Source organism: Oryza sativa, chromosome 3, assembly GCF_034140825.1.
Source record: "Oryza sativa Japonica Group chromosome 3, ASM3414082v1".
NCBI lineage: Eukaryota > Viridiplantae > Streptophyta > Magnoliopsida > Poales > Poaceae > Oryza > Oryza sativa.
In genome coordinates this window covers 6,718,650-6,737,460 of record NC_089037.1, presented here as the reverse complement: position 1 = coordinate 6,737,460, position 18,811 = coordinate 6,718,650, and the positions used below count along the sequence as shown (strand labels likewise).

The 18,811-nt window shown below is 45.1% G+C and overlaps 1 protein-coding gene and 1 non-coding gene across 2 annotated transcripts; one reads left to right on the top strand and one right to left on the bottom strand.

Annotated features, from left to right (window-relative positions):
- The first annotated feature begins 5,112 nt into the window (after positions 1-5,112).
- TRNAE-UUC (transfer RNA glutamic acid (anticodon UUC)) lies at positions 5,113-5,186 on the top strand. The gene has a single exon. It is a non-coding gene; the product is annotated as a tRNA-Glu (tRNA).
- Positions 5,187-5,330: 144 nt separating this feature from the next.
- Positions 5,331-12,890, bottom strand: LOC4332129 (coatomer subunit gamma-1-like). The gene is made up of 18 exons (NM_001417426.1): positions 12,548-12,890; positions 11,358-11,455; positions 11,175-11,225; positions 10,987-11,100; positions 10,702-10,902; positions 10,525-10,626; positions 9,321-9,428; positions 9,012-9,242; positions 8,678-8,928; positions 8,394-8,565; positions 7,963-8,118; positions 7,816-7,866; positions 7,480-7,620; positions 7,209-7,403; positions 7,008-7,139; positions 6,732-6,905; positions 6,038-6,277; positions 5,331-5,912 (listed from the first exon to the last, which is right to left on the bottom strand). Exons 1-18 carry the CDS (start codon positions 12,627-12,629, stop codon positions 5,718-5,720), a joined length of 2,694 nt encoding a protein of 897 aa, NP_001404355.1. The 5' UTR covers positions 12,630-12,890; the 3' UTR covers positions 5,331-5,717.
- Positions 12,891-18,811: the final 5,921 nt, after the last annotated feature.

Here is an 18,811-nt window from a genome sequence, read left to right as displayed (position 1 = left end):
GAACATAGCCCTATCACCGGTCATGTGTTGAGTGCATCCACTATCAAGCACCCAATGGCTCCCACCGGTGCGGTAGTTCACCTACAAAAGAAGATCAAGCTCTTTTAGGTACCCAAACTTGTTTGGGTCCTTGGAGGTTAGAGACCAAAGCTTTGGGCACCCAAATGGCATTCTTTTTACCACCGAGTATAGGGGAACCCACATATCTAGCAACAATGCTACCATCATAAGCCTTCCTAAGCATATAATGAGAATCAGACATGCATGTCTTAGGAGGCTTACCACCGGGGCAATCACTCACCAAATGCCCAACCTCACGACACTTGGAGCAATACTTACCATTGCTCTTGACAAAACGAGTGGCACGGTGAGAAGGTTTCTTACCCTTCTTTAGAATGAATCCAAGTCCCTCTTTGTTAAGGATGCACTGTTGCTCACTCAAAATCTTGTCAAGAGTGTTCTTACCCTTGAAGCATCTCTCCAAACTCTTGTTGAGCTTAGCCACTTGCTCCTTAAGCTCATTGTTCTCAACAACAAGTGAGGCATCACAAATAGAAACGCAAGAGCTAGAGCTAGAGTTAGGCATATCCATAAGATCATCACAAGAGGTAGAAATGCTAGATGATGCAACATGAGCAATATGGCAAGTAGCACTATCATCAAGCAAATCACAAGATATGCCAACATCAATGAGAGCTCCATGTTGAGTAGTGGAAAGGAGGTTGTCATGAGCTTCCTTAAGCTTCTCATGAGAAATGGTAAGTCTCTCATGAGAAGTCTTTAGCTCCTCATACAAAACCTCCAAAGAAGCATGATCCTTCTTTAGGGTCTTGAACTTGATAATCTCCTTCTCACTATAAGCATGGAGCTCCTCAAACATACTCACAAGCTCATCATAGGAAACATCATCACAATCATCATCACTCTCACTATCACTAAGAGATGTTACCTTAGAGGGGCTCTTTGCCATGAGACAAAGTGGAGCGAAGAGTGATGGTGCCTCCTTGATGGCAACAACGGCCATCTTCTTCTTCTTGGAGCTTGCATCATCACCACCTTCTTCCTCGGACCCGGATGAGGCAGAGCTCTCCTCATTTGAGTCTCATTCCCCGATGAAGGCCTCAATCTTCTTCTTTTTCTTCTTGAGCTTCTTCATGAGCTTGTAGCCTCCACTCTTCTTCTTGGATGACTTGTCTCCATCATCATCCTTGGAAGGGCACTTGGAAGCAAAGTGTCCCTTCTCACCACACTCAAAGCACCTCAAGTTGGAGAGAGTCTTGTTGGGTCTTCTATTTCTTCTCCTATTGGAGTTGGAGCCCCTTCCTCTCTCCTTTCTCCTTCCCAAGAGATCATTGAACCTTCTAGCAAGAAGGACAATCTCTTCCTCCAAGTCCTTATTGACTTCATTCACCTTGCTCTTGCTCTTGTCTTCAACTTCGGCTTGGAGAGCAATGCACTTCTTGGAAGGTGAGGCTTCCTCCATCTCCTTCTTCTTCAACTTGTACATGTCATTGGTGTTGATCTTCCCCAAGAGGCTTGCGGGTGTCATTCTTGACATGTCGGAGTTGATGAGCATGGTGACAAGGGTCTCATACTTCTCCGGTAGAGCCCTAAGCATCTTTTGGGCAACCTCAAGATTGGTGTAGTTTGCCCCAAGCCCCTTGAGATCATTCACAATGACATTGAGCCTCCCATACATGTCATTCACACTCTCATGAGGCAACATGGAGAATGTCTCATATTGGATCTTGAGGAAATGAAGCTTGGCATCCTTGTACTCACTTGTACTCTCATGGATCTCCGCCAACTTGTTCCAAATCTCATATGCGGTCTCAAGGTTGCTCACTCTATCGAACTCCTCTTGGCTCAAAGAGTTGAACAAGACATTCATGGCTTGGGCATTGAGTTTGAGGTTGCGGTGATCAATCTCCGTCAAGGGTGTGCCGGTGATAGCAAAGCCTACATCCACAATACTCCAAATATGGAAGCTCATAGCTTTGAGGTGAGTAGACATTTTAATTTTCCAAGTGGAATAGTTTGTGCCATTAAACATGGGAGCCTTCCCTACATGGTTCACCTCGTTCGACATCTTCTCTCTAGGCGGTGAAGCCCAATCAAGAGAGACCAAGCTTTGATACCACTTGTAGGATTGAGATGTCGACTAGAGGGGAGGGTGAATAGGCGATTTAAAACTAAATAACACCTAATCAAAACTAACCTAAGTTGCTAGGCTTGGTGAGGGTGAACTCTAACTAAGCAACTAAGTTATGTTTTGCAAACCTAGGGTGATAGTGGCTCAATTATATCTCTAGGAAAGTAAATCACACTCCTATGTCAAAGTTTTGCAATCCTAGGGTGAAATGATCTCAAGTATGTCTCTAGAAATGTAAATTGCACAAATGTAAATGCGACAATCAAATGAGACAAGGAGACAAGAGATTTTTCACCGAGGTTTGGAAACTCGCCGGTTTCCTACTCCCCGTTGAGGCGAGCCCAACTCCACCGCTCAACCACGAAGCCACCGCACGCCCCCTTTGTCAAGGGGTGGGCAAGGCGGGAGCCGGCCCACGGAGAGGACTACCCAAGCCTCGATCACTAGGGTAGTTCTTCCTTCACTCCGAAGGTGGTGAACTCCAAACCACTCACAAACCGGCGCCGGGCCTTCTCCACAATCTTCTCGGAGAGATCACCGGGCAACTCCTCCACAAGCCGTCTAGGAGGCGGCAACCTCCAAGAGTAACAAGCAATGACCCGGCATGGAGATGATCAAGTGCCACACTAGCTCTACAATGGAAGCAAATGCACTTGACTCTTGGCTAAACAACCCTCTAACACACTAGATGGATGAACACAAAGCTCAAGTGAGTGTGAGAGAGGTGCAAGGGGTGTATGCAATTGAATTGGGTGCCAAGAGAGCCCCCTTGCTACTGGTGGGGGAGTATTTATACTCCCACCCACCAAAACTAGCCGTTGGGGGCGAAATCCCCCAACTCTGTGCTCTGCCGGTCTGACCTGAGGTATGTGGCCGGTCAGACCGTGCTACTCTGCAACGACTAGAAAACTAGCCGTTGTAGCCCTGTCAGAGGGCCCTATCGGCCTGGTCGGTCAGACCGATATGGGGTGGCCGGTCAGACCGGCCTCGGCTCGGTCAGACCGCCATCGGCTCGGTCTGACCGAATACGGCTCCATCAGCTCTGTATCGGCCATCCCGAGCAGCACCATCCCGGCCTCCAGGGGGCCGGTTTGACCGCGCATGTGCCGCCGGTCAGACTGTCCTTATGCGCCGGTCAGACCACCTTCTTGCGGCCGGTCGGACCGGCCAGGGCACGCCGGTCAGACCGCCACTATGTGGCCGGTCTGACCGCCCCTGGTCAGGCCGAACCTAGTGAAGTGTGTGTGTGTGTGTGTGAAATGTGAGCACAAGTCTAAATGCATAATGACCTAATGTGGCAATTAAAATCATCTCTTTGCTAGGTCATTACCCCTCTTAATAGTACGGCGAAACTAAAAATAAACTAGCAAATTTGATCGCCCTACACCTCGATCAATTCTAAATTAAAGCGCTAGTTTTATCGTCTTCTTTCCCTTTGCTTTGCGCCGTCAATTTTAATCCATCGATAATCATCCATGCGCACATATGACGTGGACCTAACTTAAAATGTATAGCTCAAAGACAACGGTTAGTCCACAATTAGCACTTGTCATTAATTATCAAAATTAACACCGGGGGCCTAGATGCTTCACCACCAATAAACTAAACAGTTACATGCATATATTTATCGATTGCATTTCTTGACTCCTTTCCTTTCACCTACCCTTTCACCTCACTATTTATATGCCTCTCCACAATGGCATGTCTTAGCCATCGTATAGGATCATAACAGATTCTTTGTGAAACCAGTGGATGCAATGGCTGTGATCTCTTCAAATTACTGATGGTTTTCTTGATGTCTTATGCTGTCAATGCTATGCTACAGTCATTCCTTCAAGGTTTGTGGTGTGTTCCTTTCCTCGGCCTACAATTTAAATTATTATTTTTGTTTTACTTATAAATATTCACGTTAGTATTTTCTTTCTTTCTCATGTGTTCTTTGTTTATCTGTTTTCGCTCACCGTGATGATCTGAAGTTCTTCCCTTTTTCTACTGCTTATATGGACATTGATCCTGTTGATGTTGCTTTATGGCAATGAGCAACTAAGCTCCCTATACGACCACTATTTTTCTATGATATTCATTCATACAGCAATGATTCTTGAAGTTTATTCTCGGGTACTAACTAAAATTTACTTGCTATTTCATAGCAGGCCTATATCTTTGTATGCATCGGAATGATGCATGTCAGCACAATTAAGTCAATCTTCCTTTCCAACGACCTGACTCAGTTGAAGCAAGCATCAGAAAATGCGTAACTCCAATCTTTCTATTTATTATTGAATTTTTGTAATTTTTTTAATAGTTACAAGGTGTATTTAAATCACAACAATCAAGTGTACCCGACGCTTGAAGTAATGGATAAATTTACAATAGTGCTAATGTAGGTATACAACTGGCTAGATATATGTTGCGTCTAAAGTTTTCTTTTATCATATAAAAGTGTCGCGGTAACGCGCGGGTTACTCACTAGTTTCATACATTTGAGTGTTCGGCTTTGTAATTGTAATGGAGATGCCATTGATAGAACCCGAACAACTGTCTAATTAGCTCAAGAGGTGGCTCCACACACATAGCATGGTATTTCAATCGGCGGAGTTATAGATAGATAGTATGTTTTTTTTTCATCAATTTCAAAATATGGTATAATCTGTGGTAAACTTCCAAAACCAGTTTCATCGGTTAGAGTGCATTTTACCAAGTGTGTTGTGTGTCAGCTGAACTAACACATTATAACGGTTGCTGGTGGTGTTTGAGACGGATGAAGATGTAAAGTAAGGGCATGCAAAACGAGTAAACCATTAGGGCATGATTAATTGGTTTTAATTATTGCAAATTTGAGAAATATATTTATTTGATATTTTAAAGTAAATTTTATATAGAAATACTGGAAAATTTAGACCAATCCATTGTCGTATAGTGCAGAACAAATAAATTGCACTGTACACATATGTCACTTGTCCATTGTCGTCTAGTCCGGTTAGGATACCTGGCTTTCACCCAGGCGACCCGGGTTCAAATCCCGGCAATGGAATTTTTTTTCTATTTTTTCTATTTGTCTATTTTTCTATGTTTCTTTTAGGGGATCTACATGTCTTTATGATAAGTTAGCAGACTTAACTCAAAACTATACGGGACCTGCAGAACTTCTTGACAAATCGCACATAACTCCCAAGTTAGCAAATTAGCTCAAACTAATCAACACTTTATTTAGTGGTTTTCCGTGAGCATACGAGAACTAACTTGTTACTGTTAGTGTGACAACTCACAGGTCACAGGATTCGCAGCATGTTCACGGTTCACCAATGAATTATATCCACATTAAGTAAACAAACTGTCCAAAGAAAAGAAACAAAAAATCAAACCGAGCGGTGAACACAACTACACAAGGGGACATGATCTGATACACTAATACACTACCTGAGCAATAATACGCACGAGGCAGGAGTGTTGTCTGTAAAAAGTGAGGCATCAATAGGTGTAGTATAACTATTTTATCACGAAAGGTGAAAAAGACTATCTACCGGCTCTACATCATTTTATATCAGGGGCAGGGCGCCCCGCTTTAGCCGCTGGCAACAATCTCGTGGATCTTGTCACTGACTTCGGGATCATCTGACCTGACGGCAAGCTTCATCGCCACTTCCTTGGGCCCGCTCAGTCCAAACGATAGCCTGACAAGAACCTTGGCGTCGCCGATGAACACACCAGACAGCAGGCAAGTGTGCGATCTTGCATTCTTTGGTACAACCTCAGTGCCCTGCCAAACATGCGCAAGGATTTAGCGACATTTAAATTTCTCAAAAACCAAATGAATTTAAATTTCTCAAAAACCAAATGATGTAGGGCCAATTACGATGAATAGGAACAGAAGTGGAAACTGACCTCACAAGGCTGCATACCAAGGATACTAATGACAGCACTCACAGCCTCAGCCAAGCTCTCTCTAACACCAAGTCCATACTCATCGACACGCTCACTTTCTGGGTCCATATTTTCCCAGGCATTCCTGAAGTTGGAGACTGCAACCCTCAGCATGTAATCAGCCGAAACAATTTCCAGGTCTTCGATCTGGTATTCATCCTCCACACCATCCTCATCAACTTCCCCTGTAGATGTGTCAACCTGAGAATTGGCAGGATTAGTCATTGTTCTAAGAAAAAGAAATAGCCATGGAACAACTTAAATAGAGAATGATTACCCCAGTACAAGGTACGTGTTGATGCCTCAATTTAATTAGAACAAAATGGCTTATAACAATTTAAACCATAGAACATATTTTTATTACTATATTCTTAATTTGATTTAGAATGCCATAGTTCTATGAACAAGGGAGCAAGACTCTTATGAAGGATCCGAAACTCACTAAAGGTGAAAACATAGTTTTATATGAGATCAAAAGACTTTAACAAAGATGAAATTCACTTTCAGTACCAACAACCATAACACGTACGGGCATAGACAGACAATACAAAGTATATCCAAAGCATATGATATAGAACAGTCATACTTGAATTAGTATAACAAAGGATATTACTGTCGGTCATATCAGGATCCAACAGCAGAAGGAAACATTTACCTCTTTAACAATAAACTTCAGCACATTTGAAAATTTCCCAGTAGCAGGAACATGTTCTGGCTTTTCAAAAGCAACAAAAATTTGCCCAGGTGAATCATAAGGCAAACTTCTAAGTGGCTTTGAACAAACTTCTGAAAATTCCTCAGCATCAGTGGCATCAACATAAACAGTCACCTACAAGAATCAACATACATATATGAAAAAAAATCTTCAGTGTGAGTTGACAGCTGTGCCTCCAAGAACATATTTAATTGTACTTAATTGTTTGCTGCTTACATTTTCTAGCAGTTGTTCGGGTATAGTGTTTGTACAGTTGTACTGCAACACAACATGGCTACTGTATATGTGCTTAACCACATTAATCGCATATTCAGTCTCCGCCTCTGTCAGCTCCACAGGTTCTGAGGACTGGGGAAAAAGAGAGGGGTTTAGCATGTGTACTCAATCAAAATCATTAATGGTATAGAAGCTACAGACCTTGAAGAGCCTTCCAAACCCGGAGAACTCAGGAATGGACGAGAGAATCTTCTGATAAGCATCAACAGCTGGAACAGGTGCAGGAGCAGGAGCACCAGCAGGTGGCTTCTTTCCTGGGGCCTTTTTCTCTTGAAGTGGTTGTGATTTGACTTCTCTCGACACCAAAGAAATATCAAAAGGCTCCTCAGAGGGTTCCTTAAGTTTGAAGATGTTAGTATACCATAGGGCATGGCAGTTGCTTAAAACATAAAATGTTCATTGTAAAACATACATAGGTTTTAAGACTTGCTTCCAAGTTGGCAAGTGGCACATCAAATGATCCAAATAGGAACTCCTTAACATCCTTCTCAGTGCTACCAACAGCAACTTCACCATCAAGAGTTTGGAGATAAAGTGTAGCACGGTCACGAACCTATGACAAAGACCAATAAGACTTGTTATTGCCCAGAGAGGAGAGACACCATACACCAATGTTGTTTCTAAATGCCAAGTTGGCATCTTACAATAGGTGGCCTTAAAAATAAGAATTGTAACTGATAAAAACATACTTCAAGATATGCATGTCACAAAAAGGAAATGATAATAATCATGTCGGTTTGCTATTTACCTCATCATCGGTGTCAAACAGGCAACGACGCAAAAGAACAAAGATCCTAGGCTGAAAAAGAAAAAGAAAAGCAAGATCTCAAATGAGCTAAGAATACACAAAAGTGGTCTATATAAATTAGAGCACATGATATATGATTTATCCTACCTTCAAGGCATCAACTAAGGCACCAAACTTTGCCAATGTACTGACAGCACTAGCACGGACAGTGGCATTTTCCAGTATCACACGGTTGTAGATGTAGCGTATATATCTGCTTGGATCTGATGTCCTTGGTCCTTCATTTCCCAAAAGATGCAATATCTAACAAATAGAGAGGATTGATTCTCTGTTCAAATGTTGAAAAACAAGAGCTAGGCAAGGAACTACCAATTGGAAAAGATTGATTATGAACATTCTCAACAGTTCTTTTTATCTATAGAAAGGTCGTCAGTTTGTTATGTCCCCGTTCTTTTTTTACCATTGCATCAGCATTTTTCACTATATCAAGTAATACTACCTGATAATTCATAGGCAGCTGGAAGGATGGAAGTTAACCAGTTGTTACTTAATCAACAGCAAATAGCTAATGTAATTACCTGACTGGAAAGATAGGTGAACTCACAGTCTTCAATGAACTCACAGAGATACAAAAGACCAATTTCTTTAGCATCTGGTATCTCACTGATAAGAGTTACTATGGAATCAACGATGGCCTTTTTGTACTCAAAGCCCCCTTCTTCTCTCAAACTGTTACTCAAGAAGTTCATCCTATAGAAGAAAAAAAAATGAAGAGCATTGGACACCAAATGCAACTGATAGTCAAAACATACGGCACTAAAAGAATGTAAATGTCATCAACACCGAATTAAGATTTACATACATTGAACGATACTTCAGGGGAAACTTAAGGCATAGAGATCGTATAGCTTCAACAACAACTATCTTGAATTCATCTGCTATGTCTGACATGAAATTGGTAATTTGTTTCATGAGGCGGTCTACGCTAGATTCATTGCCTGTTTTAAGAAGTGTAGTGATTGCCAGGGTTGCTATACTCCTATTCTGGTCCGACATCAGACTTTCCAAGTCCACATTGCAGTTTGTCACTGCCAAAGGGCGTGTCATAGCAACCTGCGAGATAACAGGCAAATCAAGATATAGACATAAGCTGAGAAAATTTAAATGTCAAAGATTAAACATCATGCAGGGATAACCTTGTTGAGTGTCCGGACAGCAGCAAATCGAAGGACAGGTTTGGATGAACTCAAAAATAACTGTAACACAGTAATCGCTGGTGCTAATTCACGACTTGTCACATCCATCTCTGCTATTTTCCGTGCAGCCTCTAGAATCACCATTTCTGATTTATGTCTCAAACATGATTCCAGATAATCAAAAAATGGGCGATCACTGGTTTGTGTGTTCATGCTTGACTCGCGTATTACCTGGTAAATCACCCTTCCAATGTTCAGCAATTTACTTTTGCTAGGTTTTAAGCTTCAGTAGAGGTATATGTAGCTTACCTGGCTCGTGTAACGAATCAGAAGACATTGTGCAAGAGGTGAGCGGACAGACCCCCTAGTCAAGCCAGAAACCATCTTGCTAATAGCTAAACGATCATTCTGTCTGATCTGAAAGTTGGGAGACAAAATTAACAGAGCATCAACTCATCATGTGTCTCAGGCTAGGACACCTTATACCATACTATTCCTTTTGCATACCAAATGCACAAAAATAAATCAATTTCTACATAATTACAGTTATTTTAAGATTAAGTAAAGTGGAGGTCAGTGATATTTGAAGATGTTAACCCAGCATAGCATATGACTAAAACTAGTGCAAAATGGACTGAAGCAACTGAAAATTGGTTAGTCATACCTTAGTTCAGAAAAGCTTTACTTTGGTAAAAGTGTTTGACCTAAATAGTTTCATTCTGAGATATCAAGACATTGACATCTGGTGTATAAGTTCATCGTCGGCACTGATAAACTAACCATGGACTATTCCAAAACAGTAAACTGCAAAGCATATGACCTGTGGCCTGACAATGGCCTCCTGAACTGAATCCATAAGCTATCAAGTGAAACAGGGCACACAAAATGATTCAGGTAGATATTCTAACTTTCAATAAAGAAAGATGTCCTCCTAGAAAATTTAAAGAGTAAACTATGAAAAGCTACAATATATTAAGTAAAAGATTGATATTCCACAGTTCCATCATTTAGTCAAATGATGAAAAATACTTTTAACACAGATGCTCCCCTGTACCACCACCGATCATCCGAATGTCTTTGAGATCCATGCACAAAAAATATATAGCTACGAAAAATCCATGCACAGATCTCAAAATGTGCCATGACACAACCCAAGGGCATTAAGAAGTAGGATGGAATCCCATTAAGTGGTTAAAATCTATCTCCCTCAAATGAGATCATGCAGCCAAAGTGTTCTTCAAAGGGCCAGGATTAATCAGAGTTTGTCATGCTTTTCATTTTTTCGTCAAAAGCTAGTAAAACACAACGTGCAACCTATATTATTAGGCACAGAACTGCTGCCGGCTTCTTTGGTAATGCCCAGGTACAACTCAGAAGTTCTATTCACCGGATCAACAAGATATACCATAACATAGGCATTATAATCTATCTCACCTTCATGTTCAATACCTGTCTTTGCTTTGCTATTAGTCTAAGTTTAGTTGGGCATTGATCGATGAAACAAAATACAAACCTGGTGAAGAAGAGCTAGGCCATGAAATTGCACAAGTGCAAATCTTGATTGAACAGCTTCCTGCACTTCGTTGCTCCATCTTTTCACGATTTCTGGATTTGCCTGCATATAATAAGTACAGTTTTTGACTTCCGAAAAGAATTATGTTTTTTTTCGTATAGAACTATAGAAGTGTACCTGAAGCAGATGGATGCCACTAACAAGAGCAGCACTAGCAACCACAGGATTCTTATCAACTATAGCTTGTTTCAAATATCTCTCAATTTGAGTAAGGAGGGTGCCATCAATTATTCTACACAGAACTCTGATAGCATTGGCACGGTACATATCCGTCTTGCTGTTCATATCTTTCATTAATGAGCTTGTGACTATGATAACCTGTTGTGTAAAATTCAAACAATTTAGAATGACAATACAAGAAACAAGTTATAATTCATGGATCTAAAAACAGTTTCCTTTGACCTCATCTGATGATGGTGAAAGCTCTTTGATCATTAAATACACCAGCCGCCTAAGACCAGCATCCTTGGACTGGAACAGCTTTGTTACTGCAAAGAAAACTTCTGTGGCCTCAACCTACATCAGAAGCAAATCCATCAGGGCATTGAGAGCATAAGGCAAGTTTGGTTGCACGAGATGTAGTATCCTACCTTTGTGAATGTCTCCCCTTGGTTGAGTAAATACAATAGCTTAGTGATGACCTGAGAAATTCCAAGACACATCAAACAAAGAGCAAAGCCATAATAATGAATAACAAGAGGGTGAAACATACATCTGAACACAATACTCAGAACTGATATGAAAATGAGAGAGGTCATGCAAGAAACACTTACTTGCGAGCACTTCCTGGCATCAAGCTGCGGATCATGGAAAGCCCTTGCCTCCTGCAGAACGGCTCCCTTCTCAATCCCATAAAATGGCGAGTACTCAACTGTAAAAGCATCCATGGGTTAATAAACAGGTAATAACTTGAAAGCATTTTACTACACTGACTGAATTCAATCTAAAAACAAGAGATAGGACACTCTCTATAAAAGATCAAACTGCAATATCAAAATGAAATGCTCTGACGTTAAGGTAAACACCGCATGTAACCAGCTTGCATTGAGCACCAAAAACCTTACCATATTTGGATCATACAAATTGGCCGAACACCCATATAGACTAAGGGGGTGTTTAGATCCACCGGCAAATTTTTTTGCCCCGTCACATCGAACGTTTGAACACATGTACGGAGTATTAAATATTGATAAAAAAAAAACTAATTACACAGTTTGCGTGTAAATTGCGAGACGAATTTTTCAAGCCTAATTGCGCCATGATCTGACAATGTGGTGCTACAGTAAACATTTGCTAATGATGGACTAATTAGGCTTAATAAATTCGTCTCGCAGTTTACATGCGGATTATGTAATTTGGTTTGTTATTGGTCTACGTTTAATACTTCAAATGTGTGTCCATATATCCGATGTGACCCGGCAAATTTTTTTGCCAGTGGAACTAAACACAGCCTAAGGAACGGATCTACTCCTATATGCAAATTAGACGTGCGAATCTCCAATGGAAAGTGAAACGAAATGGTTCCAGCACACGGGCGCAACTGAATCTCATCTCACTATTGGATCACCAATGGGCCTAGCCGACTGATAATTAGAGGATGAACATAAAAAAAAAACGAAGTGCGTCGGAACCGAACGCCTGTGATGCCTCAGAGGAGTGATCGAGCGCACTCCAGATCCAGGTAAACCCAAGCTCTCCCACTCCAAATTCTCAGGGCCAAAGCACGCCAAGTCGCAAAACAGAAGGCCACTCTGACCAGCGGAGAGAATCAAACATTCAAACAGGAAGCTCGCACAACCACCACCACAAACTCTCGGGGGCGGACATGCACACGAGGTCGAGATCCACCGCGAGATCCCGCCAGATCCGGCATCTCCGCCGCTGGGCCAGCGGCTCCCAGATCGCAGCGCGGCCGGGAGAAAGCCAACAGGAGGAGAATTAGGAGGGGGGAGAGGGGACTAACCGTCCTCGTCGTCGTCATCCTTCTTCATGTACGGCTGCGCCATCTCCGGATCGGTGAGGTCGCCGGCGAGGGAGCGAGGCATGCGACGCTGTGGCAGGCGGCGGCAACCACCGAACCGGGGAGCGTGGGGTGGTAGGTTTTTGAGGGCCGTGGGGTGGTGCGTGGAGGGAAGCTTTTCCCCCTTGTCGCGCTCCGGATCCTACGAAACGGTGGCCTGGCCGTGCGGTGGTGGTGGTGGGGGTGGCCTGGCCGTGGTGGGGGAGCTCGGGACGGACGGGACGGGGAGGAGCTCTCTTTGCTCGCGCCCTTTTTGCACTTGGGTCCCTCGGTCGAGTCGAGACTCGAGACTCCAGACTGTGGAGGCCGGTTTGTTGGGGTTGCCACTTGCCAGGTGTTGGGCCAGCCCTGCCTGATGGAAGGGACACGGCCTTTTGGCCCAAACTGTCCAGCACCAACCTCGACCCTTTTGGGAATTTTGAAGGTAGGAAAAAGGCCACTTTGACTCCCTTAAAAGTATGCTGAATCTAATTCATACCCCTTAACTAGAAAACCAGGTAAAATGACTCCTCTAACTATTAAAACCGGTATAATTTAACTCCCTCGACGGTTTTGGATGCCAGTTTTGCTTATGTGGCGCTTTGACTTGGTCCAATTGGCTGACTCAGCGTGTGGGACCCACATGTCAATGTCACATTTTCCTTCTCTCTTTCTTTCTCTTTTTCCCCTCTTTTTCTCCTGCCTCCGAATGACGCCACAAATTGTCGTCATTCATGGATACTTGCAAGGACATCGTCGCTGCCCGTCTCCCCGCCGCGGGAACTCGGCCGGTGACAGATGCTCATGTGCCTGTGCGCGACAGTCCTTCTCCTCACTTCTTATCACCTGCTCCATCCTTCTCTCTCTTTCTCTTCCCTTTCCTCTCCCCCAAGGCGAAGCGACACCGTGGCCTCGAGGCGGAGTGGTGGCTGGAGGTCCTGATGCGCGGCATCGGCCTGGCCTCAAGCGGAGCGACTTTCTATGGGAGCCGTTTTTGCTTTATTTGCTGGATTTTACTATTGGGTGGGTAAAATCTTTGGCAGACATATCCTGAAACTTTAGGATAAATCCATTTTTCGATTACTTTATTCAGGGTTAATCTGACATTTTTTCCCATGCATTTCTTAGGACGTCGGCCCGGCGTAGAGGGGGATGGCGGCGGGCCGGCTTGGAGACGGGGTGGTGGCGTGGCGCGCCCAGACGCCCTGCGGCCGCCTAGGGAGGTCATGGAACAGGTCCCCTCCACCGTCGGCAGCGGCTCGGCTAGCTCGGACCCTGGCCGACACAGGAGTAGCCTCGCTGCACCGCCTCGCTCCAACACGAAGGTGGTCCTCCCCGCCATCGCTGACGAACTGCGGCGTGTCGAAGTTCACGGACACGCCGTCCCGAGTGGTGGCACTCTGTCACACCCCGAAGTTTTTCTCCCTAGCCAAAATTTAATTTATAAACGACCCCAAGAAAATGCAGGTGCAAATCAAGAGAAAACCCTAAGAAAGTAATGCAAATAATAATCGGATTTGATATGTGGAATTTTTCTTGAGTTCTACATGTCGAAATTCATTAACAGGATTTTTAGTGGAATTTTCAGAGCTCTAGAAATAATTTTAACCAATTAAAATTGAGCAAGCAATATTTTAATTCCAGGGAAAATCCTTTTTCCTTTTTCTTTTTTTCTTTTTCTTTTTCCTCCCTTTTTCCTCCTTTTTTTGAATGGGCCGCCGGCCCATTCTCTTCTTCCTCCCCCTCCTCCCTCCGAGGCCCATCCAGGCCGCCCCGCCACTCTCCTCTCCCGGGGTCGCCGACAGGTGGGGCCCACCTGTCGGGTCCTTCCCCCACCTCCCGCCGCTCTCGCTCGCGCCGCCGCGCCCGCAACCGCCGCCGCGCCCACGTCTCCGCCTCCTTCGGGCCACGTCGACCACGCCCGCGCGTGCGCCGCGTTCCCTGCGCCCACTCCCCTCTCTCTTCCGTTCGCGCCCGCGCCCGAGATGGCCGGGATTCGATTTTCGAATCCCGCCTCTCTCTCTTCCCCCACTCCCCCACGTCGGCCGGCGATTCCCGCCTCTCCCGGCCACGTCCGGTCCTCTCTCTCTCCCTATTTAAGCTTCCCCGTCGCTCCCTCTCGCTTTTTCCCCATTTCGCCGACCTCTCCCGAGCTCCCCATTGCTCCCGCGCCGTGCAACCACCCGCCGCTGCCGTTTCCGCAACTCCGGCCGCCGCTAGCCGCCGCTAGGCTCGCCGCCGCACCGCGCCGTCGCCGCCGTTGGGTTCGTGCGGCCAAGGTCCACCTCGTCCACCCCTCCTCCGTCGAGGTTCGCCGCCGGAGCCCCATTCCCGTCGTGCGTCGGTGAGTGACGCCATGGCCGCCGCCTTCGGCCGGCGCCCTCGTCCTCTCGCACTCTCCTCTCTCCCTCTAACCCCTCTCCTTTTGTTCGTTAGGAGGTTCCGGAGCTCGTCCCGCCGTCGCCATCGTCCTCCGTCGCCCGCCGTCGTCGACCGTTGTCGGTGAGGCCTCTCCTCCTCTTTTTTCTCTCTCTCCCGCACCGTTTCGCCGTCGCGCGCCATGGTCGCCGGGTCGGTTTGCGCCGTGCCCGCGCGCACCGGCCGCGAGCTCCCGCCGCCGTCCGATCTACCCTTGGGTAGATCGGGGCCGTCGGTTCGGCTGTCGCGTGGCCGCCGCGTGGCGCGCCGCTCCTCCCCGGTCCGTGGACCCGATCCGCCGTGGACCGCCCTCCCCGAGCCGCTGACTGGTGGGGCCCGCTTGCCGGCGCCCTTCCTCCCTCTCCCGAGCCGCTGACCGGTGGGGCCCGCTTGCCGGCGCCGCCCCCCTCCGCGCTGACGTCAGCCCTGGAATATATTGCGCAATAAATGATTTAAGGTTTTTCTTTTATAGTAATAAACACAGTGAATCTTCTAAAATTCATAACTAATTCATCCGAGCTCCGTTTAAGCCCATTCAAGTCTCAGTAAATCAAGAAAAATGTGTAGAATCCATTAAAAATGGTTGTGTTCCCTGTTTCAGTAGTCTTATAGCCTGTTTGCAATGTTTGCTTTGTATGTCGCTAGATTCCGACCCCTCCGACGCTCCGGTGTACTTCGAAATAGTCGCCGAGGTTCCTCCAGCAGCAGAGCAAGGCAAGTCATGCTTGTCACTTGAACATGTTGATCCTATATTGCAAATGCTCCATTGTTTTCTTTCAAATATTGCATTGTTTTATAATATTACTATGGGATGGTTACCTATTGTTACAGCCATGCTTTTTGGATACCATGCTCCTTTGTTAGCTTGGGGTTATAACATGATTAGAGTTTGGACTAGGAATTGCTTAGCCATGCTTAGTTCAACTAGTTCACAATGGGGAAAATCATATTAATGCTTAGACTGTTGGTTCTAATGGTTTTGTTGGATTAGTGCCACCGCTTTGGTGTTGGTTAATTAAAATAAATCACATGGTGGGCTGTGGGTGCATGGTTTTGCTGGTCGCACCCATGGCAGTTAAGGACCGGTTCGCGGGATGCCCTGGAAGAACTTATCGTACTTACCACAAGCCAGCGTGGGCAACGGCTGGGCTTGTAGTGTAGCTTTCCTCTAGTCGACGCATTCAGGCAAGGGTGGGCGTGATAGAGCGGGGCGGGCCCTGCGACGGCCTCTGTCGCTTCCGGATTCACCTAGGCACGAGAGGGGACTGCCCGTTGCCCGCTGGGGACGGGGGTGAAACCTGAGGTGTGGTGTGCTTGGCTAGAGGGGGTTATGCGAAGGGTCCTGTCACGGCCTCTTTCCGATATGTCGTGGTGGCATGTCGGCGCACGAAAACGTGTCGCGGGGCTGTGTCTTGTGGGTACAGTTGTACACCTCTGATCAGAGTAAAACTATTCGAATAGCCGTGCCCGCGGTTATGGGCGGTCAACCAGATTCACCGTGATTAGTATCACCCTAGTGTAATCTTTTGAATTTGGTTAGTTTAGGTGGATGGTTGGGCCTGTCGCAACGTGGGATAGCGTTGGATAGTGGATGTTTAATTAATTATTACAACGGTTTAATCTTTCAACTTCTGTTTATAAATGCTCGCTTTATGCAAATGAACCGCTCTAGCTCTTCTTTGATAATTCCGTGCATCATACCCCTATTCCGGTATGACTTGCTGAGTACAGTGGGTAGTACTCAGTCTTGCTCTACTTTTCCCAACCCCAGAGTTCGAGTTCGGGTCAGATGAAGGTTTCTCCGAGGAGTAGGCTTTGTCCGTGCCGTCGAGGATGCCTGTGGAGTGGTGTTCCCGCTGCAGTTTTAGTCAAGGCTTAGCTCTTGTTGTCTTTCTTTTCTTCCGCTGCATTTATGTAAGACTTTTATGATGTTTGTAAGACGTGGATCTGAATGTCAACATTGTCGTTTGTGTACCCCGGCTGGTCCTGGACGGGGAATTTAATGCACATTCTGCTTGAAATTCTATTCGGGAATTTCTGGGCGTGACACGCTCGGCGTACTCCACCAATGGCAGTGGCACGGGCGCAGCCGCACAGAGAAGACGCCCACGTGCTCCTCTCGCCGTCAGTCACCGCCCACTCCCAGCGCCCTGAAGAAAAAGAGGTAGAAAAAGAGGGGGAAAAGATAAAAGAAAGAGAGTTGAGGAAAATGTGACATTGGCATGTGGGTCCCACATGCTGAGTTAGCCAATTGGACCAAGTCAAAGCGCCACATCAGCAAAACCGGCATCCAAAACCGCCGAGGGAGTTAAATTATACTGGTTTTAATAGTTAGGGGAGTCGTTTTACCTGGTTTTCTGGATAAGGGGTATAAATTAGATTCGAGATACTTTTAAGGGGGTCAAAGTAGACTTTTTCCTTGTGTTAACAGTGAAATTTGGTAAGCCCGGAGTAATCATCGGCTTAGAGTCAGCATCGACTTCGAAGTCCTGAGATTAGCCGATGAGACTTATCACGTCGTCAGTTGCCGGATTCTTGCTATATTCGGTTAAGGAAATTGATCTACTAAAGGAAGCTTATCCAGAAGAGACCGAGTTCAAAGAGAATGCGACATAGCAAGTTATCTATTAATTAGGAATAATTTGTTAGTTTCCTTTTATCTTTAGGAAAGTGTGTTTAATGTCCTATAAGGACTTTATCTTTTCCTTTTATTTGTAGTTTCATTCTTGTCCGACAAGGACTAGTATCTCCCTATGGGTATAAATATGTACACCCGAGGTCATTGTAATCTATCAATCTCTCGATCAATACTACTCTCGGCGCATCGCCACCCTCTTTACCGAGGTTTTTACTTATCATCCGACGGAACTTGGCACCTAGTTGCATTGTGTTTAGAGACGCATCAATTTAGTTGGAATGTCTCGGTTAGGTCCGATCTTCTGTCTTAGCCAATATATCTCTACAATCACAAAGGTGTTCTAAATAGATTTGTTATATCCATCACATTAGACAGATCTATCGGCTCATCGAGTATTAGATTATCATATACAATCTCGTGCTGCATCGGTTAGGTTCGACCTATTAGATTGTTGTTGATAATATAAGTCTTGTTAAGCCGATAGGTTCATGCTGGTGTTTATCGGGGTGCTAGCCGATAAGTTATCTGGACGTTGCATCGGCTTACAAGGATTGCATATACATATAAGTTTGACTTAGCCGATCGCAACAAAGGTTTCACTGTTTAATCTAATCTTGTGGATTTTATGACATCGGACCTACAGCCGATGTATGTTTTAACCGTCGGATCAGTGCTTATTCTATCATATCATTGCTAGCTAATTAGTTTCTAATGGATTATGTTATTGTTATACTACATTATCATCAGCCGACTGCCTTTATATCATTATTTAAGTCAAGTGTCAGACTCTACATTGGACATAAAGCCGATAGCTCAGAAACCTATCGCTATCGGCTGGCATCGGTTATCGGCTGGTATCGGCATCGGCTGGAATTATTTCATCGGCTTGTCAACCGATCGGCTATTTGATCTACTCTTTACATATCTTGTCAGTTGCAGAATCAAACTGACTAGCACGCCCGCATCTCACCAACCTTTGGATCTGCATTGGAGCTAAGCAGATCTCAGGCCAGTGTGTGTTTTTCGCATCAACACCTTGAAGGTATTCTGGAGGAGGAGGAAGTTCACTTTAGGTCCCTTAGTTCGTCGCCCAATCTATTTTTCGTCCTTGATCCAAAAACCGGATATAATACATCCCTCAACTTATATAACCATACAAACGAAGTCCCTCG

Bases quoted from the DNA above. Each gene is read 5' to 3' on its own strand.
- LOC4332129 (NM_001417426.1), bottom strand. From the start codon at position 12,629: ATGCCTCGCTCCCTCGCCGGCGACCTCACCGATCCGGAGATGGCGCAG. The intron at 11,456-12,547 runs GTTAGTCCCCTC...ATGCTTTTACAG, and splicing joins GGATGACGACGACGAGGACG to TTGAGTACTCGCCATTTTAT. The intron at 7,621-7,815 runs GTAAATAGCAAA...TCTTTGTCATAG, and splicing joins TGTTTGACACCGATGATGAG to GTTCGTGACCGTGCTACACT.